The following is a 23598-nucleotide window of genomic DNA, read 5'->3' as shown; positions in this document are numbered from 1 at the left end:
CCTTACAAGCCAGCTGTTCAGAGACCCAAAAAACAGGCATTGAGGATTCAGTATGCACCATCTCCCTGATTTTCACACTAAGTACACTCTACTTGCCAATAAAACTAGCAGTTCTGAAAAACCTCTCTTGCTTGGATCTTCCCATCTTACTTCTGCCAGGGGCAGGAGATTTGGAAAGCCAAATGCTGCATGTGGGTGCAGCTACACCTTTCACACTCAGATTATGCCCTTGCTAAAGCACCTGGTGTATTTGCTACGGAGAGCATTCGGTGGTTCACAGCTCATATTCCAGCAAGGGAAAGGGAGGAGTGCAGCAGGGTTTGGGAATCAGGGGGTTTTATACTGCTGGCAGTCACTGGAAATAATGCCATTTGCAAACTGCCCCTATATATAAACATTAAATTGGCACTTTGTATCATGGGAGAGTTAAACTAAAATTTTTAAGCTCTCTCCTCTGGAAACACTATCTGTGTTTTCTGTAACATTAGTACATCTCTGGTTATACTGAGCAGTGAAAAGCAGTGACAATCTAGGGCAAAGTTAGCCAGGGAAAAACAGTGCCTGTAAAGCAGGAAGCTATCCTAAGTACTTAATCTACTGTCTCACAGCATGACCTATATTTTTTCCACTGAACCTTCTGAAAAGGTGAAGGGTTTTGTTTCATGACTAAGTTCATACACAACCTTGCATTAGCATCATGGTTATGTTCCAGTTGTGTATTTTCAAGGATAACTGAACATTTATGGATAAATTGAGCAGACACACAACCCAATCGCAAGGCTGATTTTTGGTGAATTTCTGAAAAGCTCTTGGACATTTATTTCTAAGAAATCCTAAACCACTGGCAGTTTCTTGACAGCACAGGATCACTGAACCGCTGCAATGCTAATCCTGAATTCACAGGATGTGGAAGATGAAGCCTGCACACCTTTAAAATATTTTGCTACCCATGGTAATTATTGCACTTTTATAAAGGGCAAACAACAAGTATTTTAGTATGAGAACTGTTCAAGTAAGTTTTAATAGAGTGCACCAGTGAATCAAGATGACTTGCATCAGATTTTGTTTCAATGAACATCAGATAAAAAAAAAGGAAAAAAAAAGAAAAGGGGCTACAGTTCTTTCTTTCCAAACACCACCCTTTTTCTAAGGCAACAATACACGTCCATTTCCGAACATAACTGTTACATAGGAAAGCTACATCACAGTACAGTATGTAAAGTCCATCTCGGTCAAGAAGCCATTAGAGAATGGCACATTTACTACACTTACAGCCTTCTAACTTAGGGTTACAGAGTTTACCACAGCTTTTTTTTTAATTTTTATTTTTTAAAGTGACAATTTCTTAATGAACTTTCTATTCTTCACAAGAGTGTGCAGATGGGGCCCATATGTTGATATTACAGTAATTACGACATTAAATAACATTGCACAACCAACCTCTATGGTTAATTCAGTACAAAAGAACAAGTATTAAAATGTACCAGTACTAGTGGTTTTACACAGTTTATAATCATTAATTATGAAGGAAAAAAATGTGGGGCTGTTTTTTTTTTTTCTTTTCTGTAGGCAAGTGCCTAATTACAAAGCTGCACATTACAGGCATAATGATGTGGAATAAATACAAGAAATCTGGTAAAATATTAAACACAAACAGGTTACATGGGAACAAACTGTACAACCACAAAAGCATAAATCAACAATTTATCATTATAAACAATGTATGTTTAGCTGTAAAATATTACGTGGAATTGCATGTACTCTTTGGGGGGCACATGTTCCAAAAGCCAAGCTAATTCCTGAGGTGGTATTATTAACTTATACAATTGGTCAACACTTCAGATTATCTTGTGCTATTAAACAGTCCCAATGTTAATATATTTCCATAAAATGGAATTTGTAGTATTCTGAAGGCAGCAAACAAGTGATATTTTACACCATGATATTCAAATGAAATAATTCCGGTTCTCCATTTGGTGCTACATTTGTTAATGGGCCACGGGAGTAAGGACTGGAATTTGCAGACAGAACACCACTTATGCCTGGTTTCTGTTCCCCCACAGCTCTGAGCTGGCCCAAGGCAGAACAAAGTTTCTAAACTGTAAGTGCCAATACTGTAAACAAGTTTGTCTCTTTTTTCAACTAAACACTGTCCAATAACGAGGATGAGAGCCAAAAATAAGCAGGAACAGTCTCGTGTAGAACAAAAGCCAATTCCTCGACTTCTGGTTCAATTAATGAACAACCTTTAAATAATTAAAAATGGTCATGCTACAGTTGTGAAATTGTGCATTTGACTCAGGACACAAGTTTTTTAAAAAACGCATGGTAGAGGTAAGACTTATAAAAACACCAAAATTGTAAATGATAGGGAAGAACTTCTCCAACTCAAAGCATCAAACATACATTTCTGTGCAGAAATCTAGACAACTATACAAGATCTGAATTTAAGCAGTCATCTTTTTATTATACAACTCTATGAACATAAAATGAACAGAATGCTCTATATACTTACCTGTACATGTGAACATAACTTCTTTAGCTACAGTTATTTAATATAGGTCATACTGGATTTAACTTTACAATTCTGAATAACTATGTATAACCTTATTGCAATAAGGGCAATTTCTACATGGGGAGTTTCACAGGCCAATCACATTAGGCGTAACCAGTACATTCAAAGTGTAGATCATGTATGAATCTTCCCTGATCCCAAAGAATTTAGGTTCTCTTTACAGCTTAAGCTCGTTCGCTATCTTGGATGCAATGTTCTTAAACGCGATAGAAGTCCCAGATATTCTCTTGAAGCGAACTCCATTGAGCGACAATCGTGGCAGCTTGCAGACTTCCATCTCCCACTGAACAAGGCTGTCTTGTCGTGCATCACCGTGAACACAGAAGAGCAAAAACCTCTCTTTTTGTTCGTAATCACAGTTATTCGCATCTAACACTTTCCGAATCTCTCTCATCATATCGTTCGGGTCCATAGAACTAGTGGTCTTCATACTCCATGTGAACCGCAAGGAGCGAGGCTTCGAATCTTTACTATCCTCCTTCTCTCTGTCTTTTGGCTCCCCAGAAACACTCCTGGAACGAGTCACATACAGAAAGTCAAAACCAAAAGCAATACAACCAAGAGAAAGAAGAGAGAAATACAGTTGTTGACCAGGGGTTTCTAAACTGCAACTGACCCGCCATTAGTCACACGCAAGATAATTCCAAGAGTTAGATGGATACTGCTGGAAAGTCGTGCCCCATCTCCTGCACACATGTGCCTCAGCACAGTACTGTGCCACAGTAGTGGCACACAAGCAAAGCAAGTTTGGAAACCCCTGCTCTACAACCTTCTGATGGTGACATGTGCAATGGTAACTGCAGCAGACACACGTTACTCCATACTGCTCCAAAGAAAGTGGAATCTATGTAAAAGCATGACTGAAATTCTGCTGATTTCATGATCTGGAGCATGCCATACACCAACAAAACTGAAGTTGAGGGACACAATCCTGAAGCATAAATTATACTGTAAAAGCAGCAGAGGAAGAAAACCCACCCTGTGATTCACAAGTCTTCAGTAATTTCCTCCCCCTCTTTTCCGCCTTTTCCCCTTTTGCATTTATTACGTATTTTTGACCTCTCTCTGTGTCAAAAGACCTTATAATAACATGTTTTATTTTAACTGATGAAGCAGAATTTTGTGCTGTAATTTGGTTGTAAACAACTTGATATCACTATTTGAGTACAGGGCCAGCAGCTTTTCCACAGAAGAAACAGCAACATCTAAACACAAAGGATTTTATTTGATACAGTGACTCAGACAAAATTGCAATGGAGTCATTTCCAATTAACGTTCTTAATCTGATGCTTCCTTACCAAGTAGATTACTTATTCCACTGTAGAAAGCATTTTGAGAAATAGCACTCATTATTTTAAAGTCACTCCACAATCAGCTACATCTGTTCTTGTCCCAGGTACTCATGGTGCTGAAGCCTCCCCATCTGTCACTGGGGAAAGGTGCTGTTCTCATTTTGACAAGTCTATAAACCATCATTATTCAGAGAGGAGTCAAAATAAGTATTTTTAATTTAACTTTCAGTGTGATCCCCAGAGAACCACATTGATATTAAGAGATAGAGCATGGCAGAGGTAAGATCTCAAATGACTTTTTTAGCCCAAAACAGACACTGTAGGATGACAAAAAGCAGAGAAAGCTAGAGAATGAAAGCAAGAGCTGAAAGCAACTTCACACTTCATTTCATTTGAACACTTGATTAATCTCTTTTCCCTTTCCACACCCAAGAATGTCAGCTAATAGACTTTGAATCGAAAAGGGCTAACTTAGATAAATGCATTGTGTATTATACAGTGTATCCTGTTAAAAAGGTGCTAGTTTTGTTTTGTTTTTTAAATAGAGGCTTTTTTAAAACTAAGTTGATACTTTGTGTAAGTGACCAGTTTAGAATGCAAACTACAATGCCTGTTCATTAGAGAGCAGAAAAATAAAGAGTTATGCACTGTGCTTAAGCACACCAAAAATGCAAAACCAAATGCTGAAACATGGCAAAGAGCAGATACACTGGAAAATGAGCACATGAAGGAATGTTTCATTACTAACAAAGCACCTACAGATTTGTGTACAGTGGTTGCCATACAAAGTCAATATTTGGCAGTCATCACCCCTTTTCGTCTGAATGTCACTTGTTTTATTTCTCAGTGCAAGGGACATTCATTCCTCAGGGACTATAAGGTGTTTACTTCTGGCAAACAGCAGTTTTAGTAATGAGCATAGTATGTAATGATAGTAAAAATTTAATAGATACATATCTACACACAGACACACAGAAAATATATTACATTTTCCACTGAAACCAAAAGTAAACACCATTAAATATTTATTAAGCCAAAACATGATTTGAAGTGCTTAAATGATTGGTTAACTCCTACAAGGGGCTTTATTATTTAAAGAAATACTCTTACATAAGATTTTATATTAAATACTTCGCAAGAAAGCAGATATAAAGGGATATAAAGAGGGATATAAAGGACCTCACCAAAACCCCCTCCCCCCAAATAAAAAACATTTTTGAAAAACAGATTACTTAAGCACTATTCTGTTTTACATCCTGATTAAAAGTCTTTAAGAAATCACTTAAACCTTGATGCGAAAGACCTAGGAGCGAAGTATTAATAGTGACTCCTCACCTTGAGGTGTCAGTTCTGCCACTGGCTTCGCCTTCACTTGGATCCCTCAAAACAAAGTTAAGGTTGAGATTCAATGATAAAGGTGAAAAATAAAAGTTAAGAAAACCTACACCTAGAACAATGTTAAATAGCTACTGAAGAAAAAAAAAAATCAGTATAATAATGTCAAGCCTGATACTGTTTAATAGCACTTTTTCACAGCTGTAATTTTAGTTTCCCTTTATGATACCTTAACTTCTTCCAACTCTGACATGTAATTATTTGGTTTTGGTTGGTTTTGTTTTTTTCAAAGTGATGGCAAAATTAACATGTTGTTCTCAACCTGCTGCAGACAGAGCAACGGCCACATGTAATTCCAGCAAGCACAGAGGAGCAGTCAGTCAAGGTGGTCCAGGGGGGCTCCACTCTGCACCCTTGCGGGTCAGGCCTTTATACCTCAGTCCTGAAAGCACTTTGGGACATGCCTATGCTTAAGCACACTCGAATAATTAACAGTAAGATGTGCCTAAGAGTTTGTGAGACCAAATGTTTGGAGCCCAGTTCACAAAGGTTACTTCAACATCTGGTTAAGCAAATCAGCTGTTACATTGAGTTCAGTAAGAATGCTGGCAAGCTTGAGGTTAAACATATCTCTGTCTTATTGAATTAGAGCTGTGCTTTACAAGGAACTATTTTATGTTATGTCTTTTTAGTATGAAGCGGCTTGAAATATATCCACACATTGTATAAGCCACCTAGGTGTGTTCCAAGTGCTGCTGTACAAACATTTTAGTACCCAATTTCAATTATCTAATTAATTTAAAACCTTCAAAACACCAATACTTTATTAACTAACATCAGGGAAGTATTGCTTGACATAAACCATTGATTCAAAGTACTTCAATACCCTATTCACTAAGCATTCTCATTATGCATGATTTTATATACTTACCAGAAAAGGCATTTACCTTTGCCAAAAGTTAGTAAAAAAACTCTTTCCTGACACCTTCTAGTCAAAGTATGCTTTAAACTATTATTTCCTGAACAGTACAGAAGTTAAAGGCATGCAGTTATGTGACCCAACTCAAAGAATAGCAAAAAATAAAACCCTGAACCTCCACCCATGTAATCCCAGCCACTAAGTCTCAAACAACACACATTTTAACAAAATAAAAACCACAACAAAACAACACCAAAACACCCCACTATCACCAGCAACAAAACAAACACATCCCCTACAAGGCCTTCACTACAAGAAAATATACTTTTAACACTATAAAACATAATAGGAAATTTATAAAAGTCTTCTATACTACAGATACATCAATTTAAGATATGTTAATTCTAAACACGTTTTACAATGCTCTTTTTATACTGTGGTTTAACATAATGAAAATACTAATTCTTTGATCTCTTAAAAAAAAGGCAGCAAGATACCATTCCTTGCAAATAACAATCAGCTATAACACAAAAAAACCCAGCTTGTACTCTTTAAATTGGTTAGTTACTCAACAGGAGATACCTTCGTCTCATTTAGAGACCTACACACTCACTACAGTTGATTAATTTGCTTTAACTTTTTTTTCCCCTCTTTAAAACCAGAGGACAATTCTCTCCTTGCACCTATGTAAGTGCTGGAGATACCAATAAATGAAGGATCATAGTCCTGTATCTTCAGGTTTCTGAAAAAAGAAAATAATTCATATCTTTTTTTTTTTTTAGATCATCATAGGCACTATTACTTAGACACATACTGATGCACTATCAGCTCATCAGGTGAAATCAATTTTATGAGGAACATCACTGCATTTCTAGCTTTCTCTCTTCTCTCTACCACCTTATGCAATTCATGATATTTTCCTTACAAATTTGCAACGATGAGCTTAATGTAGCCTTGAATTTATGTTTTTTTTCCCCCTACACATGAATGACAGAATTCAGTACTTAACAGCATGATTCTGCAGGAATGAATGCAGATCCAGGATGTGTGGGTTTTCTTCTTTCAGAATCCTGAACTTAAATTGCAAGAAGCTGCTGACATAATAGAAGAGGGTGTATGATACTGAAATATTACTTCCAGACATCCAGACTTCTGCCTGCTTCTAAGCTTCTCATTTCTTCACAGATTTCAGAATTCCCCAAAATAATTTGGTAATACCTATTCCTTCTAAGCACAGTAATAAAATCATTGTAAATACAGCCCTTGCAACAAACTGCACCCCATTAAAAAAGTACAATAGTAAAAATTAACTAATGACTCATTTTGAAGGCCCTGTTTTCAGTATTTAAATTAATTTGATTTTAACTGTATCATCTTTGTGTTTTAGCTGTAAAGCTACGAGCAAAAACTCCTTTTGAGCAGGGTTCTCTTGCTCCTTTAAGATAAAGAAGCCAGAGAGCTGGTCAAACATAATGGCTACAATATATACAGAGAAGTAAAACAAGGCAGATTCTGGAAGGACCACACCAGACAAGCAGCATTCTAAGTAAATTTATAATTACTTCAGACAAACTGTAAATTCTCAAAGACTTCGCAACTACAGCCCTTGGTTACAGGCTGGGCTTTTAAAAAATTTTCGTCTCTTAAAAAATCGAGGTACTAACCTGCGGACAAACTTGGAAGTTATCTTGCTTATTATACCAGTTGAAGTCCCTCTTCTAGCATGTGCAAAAGCACCGGTTTCATGGGATGGTGAGGCGGGCGGTCCATTGTAAGTGGCATTACGCCGCTCCCTCAGCTGCTCCCCATGGAAAGTGCTTCGACTTGAACTCCCCCGAGGAAAGCGGGTTCGGTCTGGAGTGGTAGTGCTAATACTATGAGCAGACGGGGAAGCAGCAGGCACTCTTTGAGTTGCACTGCTGGGAAAACAGAAGCATGAATAAAGAGAAAGACTATGCTAAAAACCCTCCTACGTGACAACTGGTCTTCGAAGGCAGGAAAGGAACCCCACTCTTGAGTCTTTTTATTTTAAAAACTGAATCTGCCACTGATTTTCTTTTATGATTCATATTTAGAAATGATAAAGAGATATTGTCATTGTAAAATCAAATTATATTTTCATTGTAAAATCATATTATCTCAAGTATTAAGAGCAGTTAAAAAAAGTACACACAGAAAATAGGACAAAGGAAAAAGGTAGAAAAGTCTGTGGCAAAATCTGGAAGTGTTCCCAGCCCTTTTCTGAAAAAAATGTATTCATCAAAACCTTTAACACAAGCACTTCCAAAAACCTTAATGGATATTTCTTAAGCAATTGTCTGTCAGAAATAAATGTGTAAAGCTATTCAGGCAGTTAATGGTAAGAACAACTACACTATGGTGCTTTTAGACACAAATGTGTTTAGCAATCTACAAATCAGAGAGGTTAACGTTTTCAGTACTTCATCTGAATCTATGGTGGCCTGTGTTGTACAGTCCTGTCTAAAGCAGTCAAATTTTTAACTTGACTTTTCCAAAAGTTTCCAGAGGGAGGCAGTCACGGAACTTGTTTAACTATATGCAAACATGTTTGTCATGAACAAAACCAGGCTTAAATCATCTATAATACCCACAATACTTAAGGAAGCTACTGCTTCAAAACAGAATGCAATGTGACAGTTTCGAGTAGACTACAAACATACTGAGGTCCATCGTGAATTGAACAACAGCATTTTTGAAGTGCACAGCACTAAAGAAATAACCACCCATTTCCTACCTTGGTCGATAAGCTTCAGTACCATCTTTGATGGTTGGCAGTGTAACTTTTATAGGATGACCAGAGGCAGACATAGACTTTTGATGCCGAGGGCGTGTGGATACGGAGGCTACTGCAGAGCCTCCAGAAGATGTGCTACTCGCAGACATTTCCGTCAGGCTTTTGCCATGGCAGCGAGGCAGGAGAGATGGACAAAGGGAAAGGGAAGGAAAAGGTTAGTGTAAAACCCTTTAAATGATTTCTTCTTTCAGAAAACAGCAAGTGCTGTTTAAGTAACTAGAAGGACTGAGCGACCAGGCTGCCTTAGTCAGCTAAAGTAAAGAGTACAGAATTCTGGGAAAATTATGTTCATCCATAAATCAAATCACCACACACGTTAAGTTAGGCCTTTTCATTCCTCCCGAGGTTAAAGTTTACACACAAAAAGTAATGAAGAAAAACTACAAAGAAGATATAGGAAAAAATACCGAAAAAGAAATTTGCAAAAGGTATAAAGAGATTGATGAAATAGACTCTCCTTTTGTGGATACCTCTATTTGCAATTAAAACAAGCATCTAAAACTTGAAACATTTGGAAGTGCTGTTGCACTATCACGTGGAAGTGACTGTGTTTTTAAAGGACCAATTTGTGCTTCTCCTCTAGACTATCCCAGCCGCTCCTGGGCTGAGTCAACCCTTTCAAAGTACTGTTTCTTCTATCGGTACTTTTATTTCTCCTTCCTAATGTGGTAAGAAAGATGAAAGTAGTGGTAAAACTATTGTGTTATTAATTTTTAAAAGAAAAGTCACATGACTTAAGGCAAACTACAGCTTTGCCTCTACAGGCCTAAGTGAAATTGCATTAATAATGTATTAGCAACTACAGTCCCAGAGCTAAATAATACCAGTAGTAAAGAGGTAAAGATTTCAGATTAATAGTTCGATGACACAAGACATTCATCTGCACCAAATCCAAATACAACTGCAACACAATGTCTTGTAGAAAAGGTGTATAAAACTCAAAAAAAAAAAATTTTCATTTCTTAGAATATGCCCAAAGAACTGAGCATGATATTCATTGCACTAATGAAAGGAACAGGGATTAAGAATCTTTATACAGAAATATACATTTTTCTATATATAGAAAAAAGTTAAACTGTAATATGAAAAACTTTGAAATAAAATCCCTACTTTTTAAAGTGTTTTTTGTACTAAACCTCTTGAAAAAAAACTACCTATCTTTGTGAGATCAGAAAAAAATATTGTAGCATATATTTTAACCCTATATCTAAAAAACATGTTATTTTCTTTCTTTTCAAAAAAAGATTCTTACTACCTTAGTTTCAAATATTTTGAACATTACACAAAAATTTGGGAAGACACTTTTGAAAGCACCCATCCAATAATTTGAAACTAAAATACTGAAAATTAGTTTTCTGCTTTTTAATTTTACCTCCTTAAAGCACCTTAAAAACTTTTTAAAATAGCTGTACTTTACAGGTTCCATAGCTCATCATTTTATGACAGGTGAGTAACCCTATACTTCTCTTATTTCAAATATTACATGCATCATTAAAAAATTAAAGCTCTATGACAGAAAATAAAACCAAACTAGTTTACTAGATTATGTCCTCTCATGCTATGGATTTTTTTGTTCATTTTAAATTAACTGTTTTATTTAAATAGCTTAAAAAACATCAGAATAAGAGCTGTTACTTGAATCTAAAAAAAAAAATCCAGATTTTATTACTCCCCATTAAAGCCAGTATTTCATCTCTCAGTCAGGTACAGGGTTTAACTAACACCAAGGGTGAACAAAGGGCATAAAAAAAACCCCAAGCAGTAACTGTGGCATTGTTAAATACAATACTATTTAACAAAACATACTAAACCGAGCATAATTTTTGTCTCATGTAAAGACACAAGTTGGTTACCATCACTACGAAAATACTATTCAGACCAAAAGGTTGTACTGAAAATGACTGACAGGTTTTAACAGTGTCAGCTTTTTGAGCTATTACAGGGGAAATGAAAAAGGATCAAGCTACACTGTCAGAGTGATCCACCTGAAGTTCTCCACAGCATATCTGCCCACTTAGCAATTAGTTGTTGGCAGAGTTATTTTATTCTGTGTTGGAAGACAACCCTTGGTAACAAATGTGATTCCATTCTAAGAGGCAAAGGCCAATTGACACATTTAGTTAAAAAGTTCAGCACAAACACAGAAACAGCAGTGGAAGACAAGATGAAAACATACACTTGAACTTTATGTATCGCACACCATGCTTCATAAAAGTATTGATTAATTGCATAACCTGCTGCTTCTGTGCCTCAATTCTTGTACCCAAATTAATAAGCAAGAAAAGTTGAACAATACCTGTTGTCCTTCCCATTCTGTATTGCAGAATAGCGATCTGAAGAACGTTCACAAACGTAAGTGTTCCTCCTTGTCATTCCACTGCCAGAAAACACATTATTCTAGACGAAAAATAAGACTAAAATTAAACTAAATACTTTCTTCTGCTGTAATTACGTTGTACAAAAACATAAACATCAGAAGCAAATCAGAATGGCATTTCAACTGTTTATGTATATTCCTGAAGTCTTCAAACATACCAGATTAATCTGTTGACATAAATCATTTGTATCATCAGCTATTTTATCCAACATCTCATTACCATTACAAATATGCTAAGAGAAAACACAGACAAATTTAATTTTGCTGACACTTGCTTAACTCAGTATTATTATGCCATTTCCACTTCCTGTGTTACAGAATTATTTGTCTTTGGGATCAGCTAAACTGGAATCCAAGAGAGCACACCTATGGTTGGCTGAAGGGCTTCCCTGCACAGATTAATTTGCCAACAAGGGCTCCAGCCTTACAGTTTGTTGCCCTTGTCAAAAGAGCTTTCAAGAGGAAAATGAAAATACTATCGACCTGTGTCAATCAACCCAGAAATTATGATGCAGATAACATGGTAAATAGGTCTTGTATCAGCAAATACTGACAGGAATTGCTTTCTGTTACTAATTTCAGTTTGCATACACTTCACAAAATATCTATAAATGTTCTCCTCCATCCCATCACACACAGGTTACCAGCTGAAAGCTTACTTTTAATACATGACGTACAATTCTCAGTTTCTCAGTTTCACAGTAGACATTGAATTTAGGGTGGGAGAGGTTGCAGTGTGCTAACATTACATACTGACAGACGCTGGCAAAAGATTTCAAACGCACTAGACTTGGGCACTGCAGGACATCATGAACTCTGCAAGATTTACTGTGCTTGGGTCTCCCTCACCTACAGTTTTTCAGCATTAATATGACCCCACAGAGACTACTGAATAAGCTGTTTCAAGGCCAATTTATAAGGAAGATTAACGACTGCAGCAACTGTTTCTGAAGTTAATTCTCATAAGTTAGAACAATATGACTGAAGGTGATAAATGTTTTCAAGAAATTCTGCCTTCCCTAACATCATGTTACCCCAAAGGTTACACAAAAGTATTTTAAAATTACCCACATCAAATTAGCTTTGTTCACTTTGAATGTTTGACTTTTTAAAAAAACAGTTTCACTTTCTGTGTAAGCTGCTCAACCTTGAACTACTGTTGCAATATCAGACACCAATATTACTTAATCGTGCCCATCACAAAGCCTTTCAGAGTCCCAAAATAGTAACAGAGCTAAAAATGTACAAATACTGAAGTTGCCATTAGCAAGTAAATCAATTTCTCATTCTTCATAGCAAAGATACTCCATTTAATTAGTTCTCACAAAGCAGAGAAATGCTTTTGACATATCAGCTTGAACCATACATGACTATAATCAGCTTTGGGGCAATTTAGTTTTGGGAAAGCTCTGATATGAAATCTAATCTCAGAAGACTCAAAGTTCCTGCATGCAATACACACAGCCATAATTTCAAAGACTCTCAAGGAGGGGTAGGGGGACAATGATCATATTTAAAATCTAAAAAAAATATTTAGGTTCTGCAGATGTATTGCAGACACAGCCTATAGAGCATTAAGAGTTAAATGAACTTCAGCATTTATTTTGTTTAAAACAACTCCAGCAGAAATGCATACAATCTTTTCAGAATACCCAATATGACAGCAAGCAACTAGAATCCCAAAGAACAATGAGGATTCCTGCTGCCAGTCTACTGTACTAAAAGATGGTTGGAATTTTCTTACTTAATAGAGCATATCTCTTAAATAGCAAGAAGGACACTTGAAGATTAAATCATGATTCATGCATATTTTTTCTCCCCATATGAACTCTTGCTCCTAAGAAGCTGCAATATTTTTTCATTGTGTGTCCTAAACACCGATCCTACTTCACATGAATTTCCACAAGATAAAGTAGATGCTTTCACATTAGAAGAAACAGACTCTCCTATGAGGAAAAAACATGTCTGAGACAGTAATATGATAGCAGTTTACAGAACTATGAATGATATCATAACAGAAGTATTAAGAAATTATTAATTTGTTAGTTCAATTTCTGAATACAAGAACCAGATTGTAAATCATAACACCAACAGGCACACGCACCAAGGAACAAGTGGGTTTCTCACCCTCACCTCACCCCATTCCCGAAGTCCAAAATGAAGTGCTTTCAGAAAACGAAACAGCCAAATTTATGGAGAAAATTCATGAGGGATATTATGTAGGATTGACAGATGAAATCTCTGATTCAGGAAGTCCCTTGACTTTCTTGTAGATACACAAGCATTAGAAACCAGAAAAAGAGCACTCTATATTGGCTCTGTTCTTATGTTCTTTCCCTAAATATCCACTATTTGTCTTGACAGAACTTCAGTTTGCCCAAGTACAGACATTCTCATGCTTACTGTTATGTTAGTGTCACAAAAAGTAAAGTTGGTGGGAGGAAGGGAAAGGTTTATTTTAAAAGATCCACTGTAGCCTATTTCTGTCTGCCAGTAAAAGTTACCAGAAATAGACTTAGTGGCTTAGTCAGTAACTATTACGTCTATAGTAACCCTGTGCTGCAGATTTTGTTTAAATAGGGAAAAATAAATATAACAAGCCAAAAGCACACACACTCACACTGGTAACTGCACTTGATTTCTTTCTGTCTGGACCCACAAGTGGACTTGCAGCCATCTCTCCTTTGGATCCCACTGTGGTGCTGCCAAGTTTGCGCGAGACATCCTTGTCCCACTCTTCTTTCTGTTCACTTTCCACACTATTTGCCTGAGACCTTTTTGTGTATGACACAGCAGGAGGAATTGAGGGACCAACTGCCAAATAAAAACAGTATTAATAAATACCTAAAATTAGTCACTGCATTTTTCTTGGCCAAAATAGTCTAAATATAGTCCCCTGAGTCCAAAAAAAGCATTTGAGCATCTATGACGGCAAACTCAGCACATATACCAACCTACTAAACTGAGCTTTGACAGCTCGTTTTCTTTTTACCCACTCTCTCTTCCCAAACAATTTGCAGTTCAGAATTAGTTCCCATCTCATATCAGTATGTAAACCCAAGAAGAGTATTTTAATTCTCATTTTAAACCCATGCAATTTGTACGGTATCATGAAAAAAAGGAATTAGAGGATGTTTTTCAAAATATTTCTTTAGTGCTTTTTGCCACATACCATTCCCTCTAAATACTATGAGAGACTATTTTCCCCTGAAAACCATAGGACTGCTTGATTTAAAGGCACTTTTTACAATTTCCCCCACCTCATCATTCTTTAAAATGCTTTGGGAAAACTCCTCTGTCAGTTGACTTCTACATTCCCTTAAAATCACATTTGCTAATAATTTTTATAATATCAGTTGCTTTTTTGTAAAAAAAAAATAAGAAAGGGGGAGAACAATATTGTGAACTAGGCAGAGAAGAGGGCCAAACATTTATAGCAATTTAATAGCTCTCTGAGGAAAAAAAAAAATCATCTTTCATTTAGTGTTTTAAATATGTACTCCTTTGTGACATAAGCACTGTCACCTGAAAATGTTTCCTGAACACTTGATAAAGTTGTTGTCTCTTGGAATCAAACAATTTGCCCCCCCAACTCCAAATGTACTGGTAAAAATAATGCTTTGCTACCCTTGAGGTTATCCAGACCAATATTTGCCATTAGTTCCTGAACAGAACACACCCACAATGTCTTATTTAGCGAGCCAACCAAGTATCAAGTCCAAAAAACTAAATCTGTGCATTATATCCATCCAGATCTACCACAGAAGCGTTCGTACAGACAGAAGCATCACAGCAGAGCACGATGAGATACACAACAAATGCACAGAGCAGTGGACCTGCCCGGTGCACAAAACGCTGCACATCCAGGCTCAGCTTGCGCACGTTACTTTACTTGTTGGAATGTCATCCCCACCGTGATCACTGAACCGCCGCTGTTTCTGGTTGGTCGATATACTCCGCTGGACCTTCAGGTGAGCGGGAGACTGCACCGAGCTGTTGTTGAGGTCGCTGCTGGGACGAGATCTTTGACCCAAGTTGCTGCCGGACAAGGAATCGCCCACTTCAAACTACAAGAAAAACAGTTTTTCAAAGCATAAGCAAAATTCAGCAGTACCGGTATTAATAAGGCAAAAAGTTGCAATTAAAGGATTTTGTTTTGTTTTTTTTTTTAAGTTTCAAATTGTATCCAGAGTAGAATATTATTCAAGATGAATTTTATCACTTCATCTATGTTTAATGTGCTTTAAAAACACACAGCTAAAGCGAAGTTAATGAATGCTCAAAATAAAATTAGAAGAATCTTGACAGAAACAAAAAGTGTGCTATTTTAAAACCTAAGCCATGGAATGGTTCCCCCTGCTTTTTGTTGGTTTGGTTTTTTTTTTTTCATTTTATTTTAAAGCCTAGAAGCATTCATAGCTTCAGAACAATTTCAAAATGCAGACTGAATCAGAAGGGCTAAAAAAGCAAGTACTGATTAAAGGATTCTTTATGGCCTTCAACACATCTTTATATAACTGGTATGTAACTCAGCCACTGGTTTGTTGATATCTAAGAAGTATAAGTTCTAAGTAAGAGCAGAGGAAAAGACAAATATCCTCTTCCAAGCAATTTGAGTCAAAATGATTTTAGACAGATTCCCTCCATGCTCTGCCATCACAAGGGAATTCAGGTTCAGAGATGTGAGAAAATTCACTCAAGGATGCATGTATCAGATCTACACTGTCTTAGAACTGAAGGGAGGCCAATGACGCAGCAGGAAAAATTCCTTCAAAAAGAAAGTCTTGTTCTCAGTCTGATTTCTTGAAAAATCCATGTGATCCCAGAAGATTTACAGATCTGTCTATTTCCAAAAGATTTACAGATCTTTCTAGTTCCAAAACAGTAGAAAGATCTTCCACCACCAATTTATTAATGACTACAGTGCAATTATTTATTAAATAATAAAATATGCTATAAACAATATGAGTGAGAAAGGATGAGCATTTCTGAGAAATAAACGATGTCATATCTGAGTAGTTAGAAAAATAATTGCTGTAGTCAAATTTACTCTTTCAGATTTTAACTGAAAACACACATGACAGGAAGAAGGCTCGGCACTTAGAAGTTATGCCAGATTAACAGTCAGCTTTTTAAAAAAGTAATTCAGTGTATTTACAAGCAAACATGAAGATACTAAATTTAACTTATTTCTTTGTATGGACTATCTAGTAAGATATCCAAGGAGATATGAAAAGCAAAAGGCACTAATGAGTGATTAATTACAATTTTTAAAAACATTACAAAATAATCAGTACAAAAATCAACAAGCAGAATATTGAACCCAGCCGTATATAAATGTTAAAACAGAAACTATAAATTAGATAGCACTTACTTCAGGTGGTTTTCTACCTAGAAGCAGGTAAGTAGCCATGACTTCATCATACTTTTGGTTTACTAAAGATTCATGTATTTCTTCTCTTGAAAAGCCCATTGTGACCATAATGTCTAAAAGTAAAACGAAACAGATGCATCAGCAGAATAAGTGCTTGGGTTTACTGACGACTTAAGAACAGTGAAAACAGAAAAAATCTTATAATTTACAGTAACTAAGATTCAGTGCAACCCACTGAGGTTCTTATGTTGTGCAAAAATAAAAAATGCTGCAACTCCTCTCTCTCTCATTGTTATTTTCATCTTGAAAACTCTCAACTATATTATACAACTCTTCACTAATTTATACAACACTCAGTGTTATTCAACAAACAAATAAAGCACTGGCAAATAGAAACTATGAATAGATACAGGGCCAACAAAATAACTTAGACTAACCATAGCAGGCAAAAATTATTGCCCTCATAACAAAATCTGTTTCCTTCAGCCTGTTGAATTCTGTAGTCTTAATTGTCTACTGTGCTTGTATATTCATGTCAGCTCAGTGAAGTCACAACAGTAGTTATAAGGAGGGCATTGTAATAGAATTCCTCATTTAAATAAAAAAACCGCATTTGACTTGTATGATGAGACTGCAGGTCAAATTCAGTAAGAGTTTAGTTTGGCTTACAAGACAAAATTGTCTGTGTGCATCAGATGCAACACCCTTGTGAAACTCTTACCTATTCTCTTGGTGTCATTAAAATCCGGTTCAGGTTCAGTATATGGCTTTAGTTCTTCTTCTTCATGGCCAACATTCATCCACCGATCCTTCATAATTTGCTAATCAGAGAAATAAGTTTTAGGTCAACATTCCATTTACCAGACCCCATGTGCTAAGTGCTCTGATGAAAAACAATTTTAAATTCATAATAATCTGAATGCTGCTCTTTCACTTACACTTTTTTCCCCTCACTTCTTTACTTTTATCTTTCGCATCCTTTTGTTTCCATTAGTTCATTTCCCCTAAAATTTACCTTTTATTATACAACTCCCCTGCCCAAAATACCAGAAAAAAATTGAGAAAAAACCCTGCAGTTTCAACACAAAAATCTTTCATTTTGTCCCCTTTGCTTCCACTGTCTCTTAATCTCCTCTTGCAGAGTGTCTGACACTCATGCCCTAATCTTGGTTAAGATCCCTTGATGCTACTACAATACCAACTCTACCACAATAACTAACTCCTTCAAATAATAGCAAAGGAAGTGTTTAGAAATTAAGGAATACTTCAGGAGCGTGCTTGATGCTTCCTACAATCATTAGTTTCAAGATCATGACGCCAACTGGTCATTTTTTCTTATGGACCTTCTCACTGCACTTGACCTAAATATGTTCACAGTTTGGCTGGAGGGAAAAATGCCTCTTAACTCTCTCTATGCCAGGTAGTTATTTACTCCAAAAATTTTTTCTGCATTCTTTGGAAAACTTCCTTCTGCTCCATTCCAGATCTTTTATATGCCTTCAAGATTGATTATCTGGAATCCCTAACCATCACAATTTCTCTATAAGGGCATATTCAGCTTTAAAACACCTAACACCATTTTCCCTCCAACAGCAACAGACACACGTCTCTTTAGGGACAGATGCTAATACTGCTCACTACACAAACAGAAGAATGAAACAAGTGCCAGCAAATCAAGTTTCCCACAGGCTCCAAATATGCCTTGCAAACACCGAATTAAGTTATTTCTTAAAAAGAGCCAAAGACTCAATTTTCCATTGATATAACCAAATTCTTTGTATGTAGTGTTGCTGCCAAATGACAGACTCCAATAGCTGTACCTTTACAAGAACAATACAGAACTTTGTACTTGGGCCAGTTAACATTTTGCTGACAATAAGACTTATAGATCTCTTCTACCATGGAATTGATTTTTTGGCTTTTGAGGGGGATAAAGGGGAAGGGATTGTGAACACATATTGCTGTATTGTGTTTCTGACACACAGAGCATGGGTCTACTTGACAGCAGACTTTGGTTACATATTTGCAGCCTTGCAAGTAACTCCTTGCAGTAACTCCCCAAACAGTACTATGCAGTATCTGCAATCCCAATTTTTTAAAGATACCATTAAATAAATCTGAAGTTAAGTAAATATGAAGTTTAAGCACAGTGAAGTGGATGACAGGAATAACTGCTCAAACCCTGCTCCCTCTCTTGATTTTTCTTGAATTAACAGGCAAACTCAACAATGTCCACTTAAAGTTTTTCATGTCTCTTCAGTAGGTGGATCTGCAGTTCAATGTAATCTGCTCTTGGTTTCCATCTGTTAAATATCTAAAGTGGCTTCTGTCTTTCAAATGCAGTCTCAGAGGCACACTGAGTTATTGTACAACTCTTAAACAGGCTCTTACAATCAAGCATTTTGAAGCGACACAAACAATCCAATTCCAGGATCAATATTACATTTGTGCAAGTTCAGCTGGGCTTCCAGTCAGCTGACTAAAGAGCATCAGCCTTGGTCAGAGTATTTAAAAATCTGACCCTAATTAAATTTCAACCAACTAGGTATTACTAAGAAGTTTTCGTTCAATTTTCAGAAAATTATCTAATAAAAATCTGATCTGGCTCAAGATCTGTCTGTGTCAAAATTATTTGCTTTATTACACTTTGTAAGCATAAATCTGCTCTGTGGGAATTTCAAAGCAATACTGTGCAAAAGAATTGAAGACTGAAGGAGAGGGAAAGAGGAATTTGTTGAAATCCTGACAGTTAAGAGATCCACATATTTCATGACAATGCATTTTTCCTATCTTTTCCTAGTAAGATTTACTGGTTTATAAAGAACATTCTCTTGCTCCTAAAATGTTCTTTCTCTGCTGCAATCAGGAAAAAGCCTAGATGAACCATTTTAATAAATATTTGCCTGGTCCTTACCAGAGGACAAGTGCTAAGCCTAACCCATAGAGTGCTGACCCTGTGTGAATCTCAGCTTTTGATGCCAATGTCACTGCTGAACATCCTCATGGGATGGGCTGCAGAAAACATGCATGGGAACTGAGAGGGTCTATGGCTGGGACTGAGTAAATAATCAAAAGACAGTGCACAAATAAATCTTCCTCAACTAAGATGACACTGTCTTCCCACTTTTAGAAACTTGTAATAAATATACACTTTCATTCTAAACATGAATTTTAGAAGTGTTCAGAGAGAAGAAACAGTAATCACTCCAAAACACATACCACAGTTTTTTAATTCAAGAAATGGGATTTCAGGAATATTTCTTCTAAGAAAGGTTGTGACATCTCTTTCTCTCTCCTCAGATTAGCATACTGATCATTGCCTGTTATCATCAGTGTTTTGGTACTGGCTCAAGACCCTCTGTCACACAACATTCACTTGCTCTCTCCCACACAATCTGACAACCTTGCCGTTTCAGTGAGGCTGCTATCCAACACCTCTCCCCAGGGACTGGAAGGAATTTTAGAAGAACTAGATAACACTACAATATCTAGAATGAAAGTGAAATTAGATCTGAAGAGAAACTGCTGAAAATCCAGAAGAAAACTCAGTAAAGGAAAAATTTGTTTTCCTAAAACTTAAACATGAGACAGGAAAACAGCGATCTTCCTGCATCTTCAAGTGACTACACTCTTATGTCCACTAGACAGTAATAATAGAACATAATCAATGAATATCAGTAAAGTAGAAGCCATCATTCACTATTCAGAACAGATTTTATTCAAGTTAAAACTATTTATAACAAGTCATAAACCAGCATCAGTTTGAAATGAAGTGCATGCAGACAGAGCTCAGTGAATGCAAGCTTCCGTGCACAGGTAGCATCCATGCCAGGGAGTGTAACTCATGCCACTACAAATAAAAAGCTGCTTAAATGGGATTATTCTCTGGGACACCAACCATTGCTCCACAAGTATGTGTAGAAAGATGAAACAAAAGTCACTGGTGATTAACTCATGCAAATACTATTTTAAAAGCATTCTATTTATCTTCTGCTCTACTTTCATCTCTATGGTAAGTAGATGCTATTTTTAAAAAATCTCTTGTTGTTAAAGAAATCACAAAATAGAACAGAGTAGCCTTTAGAGTGAACTCTACACCAAATATTTGTTAAATACCAGCTCTGGAGTTATCCAGTAATTACATGCCAATATAGCAATCTTGAACAAAACAGCCCCTTAAAAAACACTGAACCTTTTAGACACTTCACAAGTTATGCACAAATATACTCTGCATCCCATGAAAAGAAAACCCAGTTTACTAACCAAAAAAAAATTATAGCTCAGGAGAAATCCTCAAAATAGATTTTAGCTGAGGCAGACAGTAGGTATTATTATATATGTTCATTTTTCAGCTATTCAGAAACAAAACTACCAGGAGGGGGAAAAGAAAGGATTGAACAGACATAACTAGCAATTATTAGCTTATCATTCAAAGAGTTTTTAGTGTTTACATGTATTATAGCACTAAAACAAGCAAAAATCAGAGTTATTCTTCTTGTACATATATTTCAAAAAACGTCATGCTGAAAACAGTAAGTTAAAAAAAATTATGGCCCTGCCTGATGCTGTTTTTGTATTTTGTGGGGGTTTTTTGTTTTTGTTTTGGTTTGTTTTGTTTTTTTTTTTTTGGGGGGGGGGGGGTGTTTTTTTTTTTTTTTTTTTTGGTTTTTTTTCTGAAAAACTCCAAGAAGAAGATATTTACAATCTTGTCCTTCTTTCCACAAATTTTGAACTATCTCCATTATCTGACTCGAAACAATGGGGAGTAGCTTGCACTTTGAAATGCTCTTAAATGATAGTCAGCTGCAATTAAAAGGTTAAACTTTCATTCATTAACACTTACTATTTTCAAGCTGTATTGTTTTGGGACATTTGCTCATTTATTTATTTTTTTAAACAAAAAATGTTGGGCCCTTTCAACAGAAAGAAAGTATCTATTGTGAAAAAAAACACAAGCCTTCAGAAATTACTGTATGTTATGCTTTCTTAATCTAAAAACCCTTTTTTCCCAAGATGAAATTACTTACTTCCAAGCTGCCTCGTTTTATTGGATTCAGTACTAGTAGCTTCTTAAGCAGATTTTCACAGTCTGTGGACATATAGAATGGAATGCGGTACTTCCCCCTCAGTACTCGCTCCCTCAGTTCCTTTAAAATAAGAGTTTTAAAAGGTGAGCTCCCAATGACACAGGAGACTTAAAGACAGTAAAACCCAAGTTTTCAGACTGTAACTGTACCTTTAGATTCTGTCCATCAAATGGCAAAGATCCGCTTACTAGTGTATACAAAATCACCCCAAGGCTCCACACATCCACTTCAGGACCATCGTATTTCTTCCCTTGGAAAAGTTCAGGAGCGGCGTAAGGCGGGCTTCCACAAAACGTGTCCAGTTTATTACCAACCGTAAATTCATTACTAAAACCAAAGTCTGCAATTTTAATGTTCATATCTGCATCAAGTAGAAGGTTTTCTGCCTAAGAGAAAAATAAAAAAGGAAAAAGGACAATTTCTGTATGAAAATAAGTGTACATATATACATAGTACAATGTATCATCAATAAATACAAAAATGTTTCTTTTTCTAAAATGATTCACCATCTGCATCTTTCTTGCAGAACAAAAGAAACTAATATCCGCCCAAACACATTAAAGGGACTGAAAGTTCACTGTGTTTACTCAAGAAAATAGAACTGTTAAATGCAGCTAAACAGACTTAAAAGTCAGCTAGTGAATCAACTATGAAGATTTTATTTTCTGGAAGAAATATCTTAGTTCAGCTTTAGACTGAAGTATCTAGACATCTCAGAATAGCAGCTGCAGCTTTTGACAGATTCACGCCAACTTCTGATGCCAAGGAGAGTAAATCTAATCCCTGACATCATCTACCATTTTGTGGAGTAAATGTAAGAAGGGATTTAAGACTTTAGAAGAAGACACCTTCTGCTTACAAGATGAAACATTTCAAGCTACATACTGTATCTCAGCATTCTGTACCAAAAAATTCTCTCCCTTTTATTATTAGTGTTTGCTTCAACAATAACACCAAGTGTTAACACTCAAGTAATTTTTTTTTTTTTTCATGAACCATGTATGTATTCCACACATCTAAGAATATTAATGCCCATGCAGCAACGCATCACATAAACATAGATGCAAGAATGCAAGTATCTGGAAAGTCAGTAAACAGCATGTTATATTTACTATCACAGGTAGGTCAGAAAATTAAAAGGGTGAAGTTAGAGAAATACTAATAAGTCATTGTGGAAAAAAAGTGCATTTCTCAAAATGCAAGGATGCTCTTCTAGGAGTGCAGCAGAACCAGGCAATGTTTATTCACCTAACTGGGTCTCGGCTCCTGATCTGCATATCAGCAACACAGGAGCAGCACTGAGCAGTGCAGGAATCCTCTTTCAACAGGGGGACAGACAAGAGCCAGTGCAAAGGGTTCACCTCACTGCCAAACATCAGTTTTATAGCAAACAGACATCTCTCAGATGCTACTCTAGAATGGAGCTCAGAAAAATTAAAAATGCCTTAGCTTACAATCAGAGAAGCAGCTAATTAATTGTTAGTTGCTTTGATTAAAAGGGTAAATATGATTTTGTTTGGGTTTGCTCATTTGTTTGGGTTTATTTCTAATAATTTCACTTACACTCAATGAACAAAACAGGAGGCAATTAACCACGAGTATATCAAGCCAATAGCTGTGCAACAGAACTTAGCCTTTATCAGGACTAAAATACAGCCCATTTGTAAAAACTCTAGCCTGGAAAATATTTTATTTTCCCAATTCATGGGAAATTCATGAGACCTGTGATCCCAGCTGGTTCCAGCTGATGTGCCTGCAGACAGACTCACAGAGCTATTTTCCAGATCTGACAGCCTTCTACACTAGTGCACAAAGACTTCATTT

General features: G+C 36.3%; 1 protein-coding gene across 5 annotated transcripts in view; it reads right to left on the bottom strand.

The window, feature by feature from the left end:
* Positions 1 to 990: 990 nt before the first annotated feature.
* The window catches only part of MARK1 (microtubule affinity regulating kinase 1), a 59206-nt gene continuing 36598 nt past the window's right edge, over positions 991 to 23598 (bottom strand). For 2 of the 5 annotated variants that reach the window (XM_050316569.1, XM_050316573.1), the window contains 11 exons: positions 21924 to 22160; positions 21715 to 21834; positions 17409 to 17508; positions 16688 to 16800; positions 15227 to 15380; positions 13934 to 14127; positions 11233 to 11333; positions 8877 to 9035; positions 7786 to 8040; positions 5203 to 5247; positions 991 to 3087 (listed from right to left, as the gene is read on the bottom strand). In XM_050316569.1, coding sequence (XP_050172526.1) covers positions 2733 to 3087; positions 5203 to 5247; positions 7786 to 8040; positions 8877 to 9035; positions 11233 to 11333; positions 13934 to 14127; positions 15227 to 15380; positions 16688 to 16800; positions 17409 to 17508; positions 21715 to 21834; positions 21924 to 22160 — 1833 coding nt within the window. In that variant the 3' untranslated portion in view covers positions 991 to 2732. The remainder of the gene's footprint in view (positions 3088 to 5202; positions 5248 to 7785; positions 8041 to 8876; positions 9036 to 11232; positions 11334 to 13933; positions 14128 to 15226; positions 15381 to 16687; positions 16801 to 17408; positions 17509 to 21714; positions 21835 to 21923; positions 22161 to 23598) is intronic. The other 3 variants (XM_050316570.1, XM_050316571.1, XM_050316572.1) reach the window with 3 other exon arrangements.

This window comes from Myiozetetes cayanensis, unplaced genomic scaffold, assembly GCF_022539395.1.
Source record: "Myiozetetes cayanensis isolate MyiCay16 unplaced genomic scaffold, myiCay2020 scf2-11, whole genome shotgun sequence".
NCBI classification, from domain to species: Eukaryota; Metazoa; Chordata; class Aves; order Passeriformes; family Tyrannidae; genus Myiozetetes; species Myiozetetes cayanensis.
Note: the sequence above shows the minus strand (reverse complement) of the source record. Positions and strands in the feature narration are given on the sequence as shown.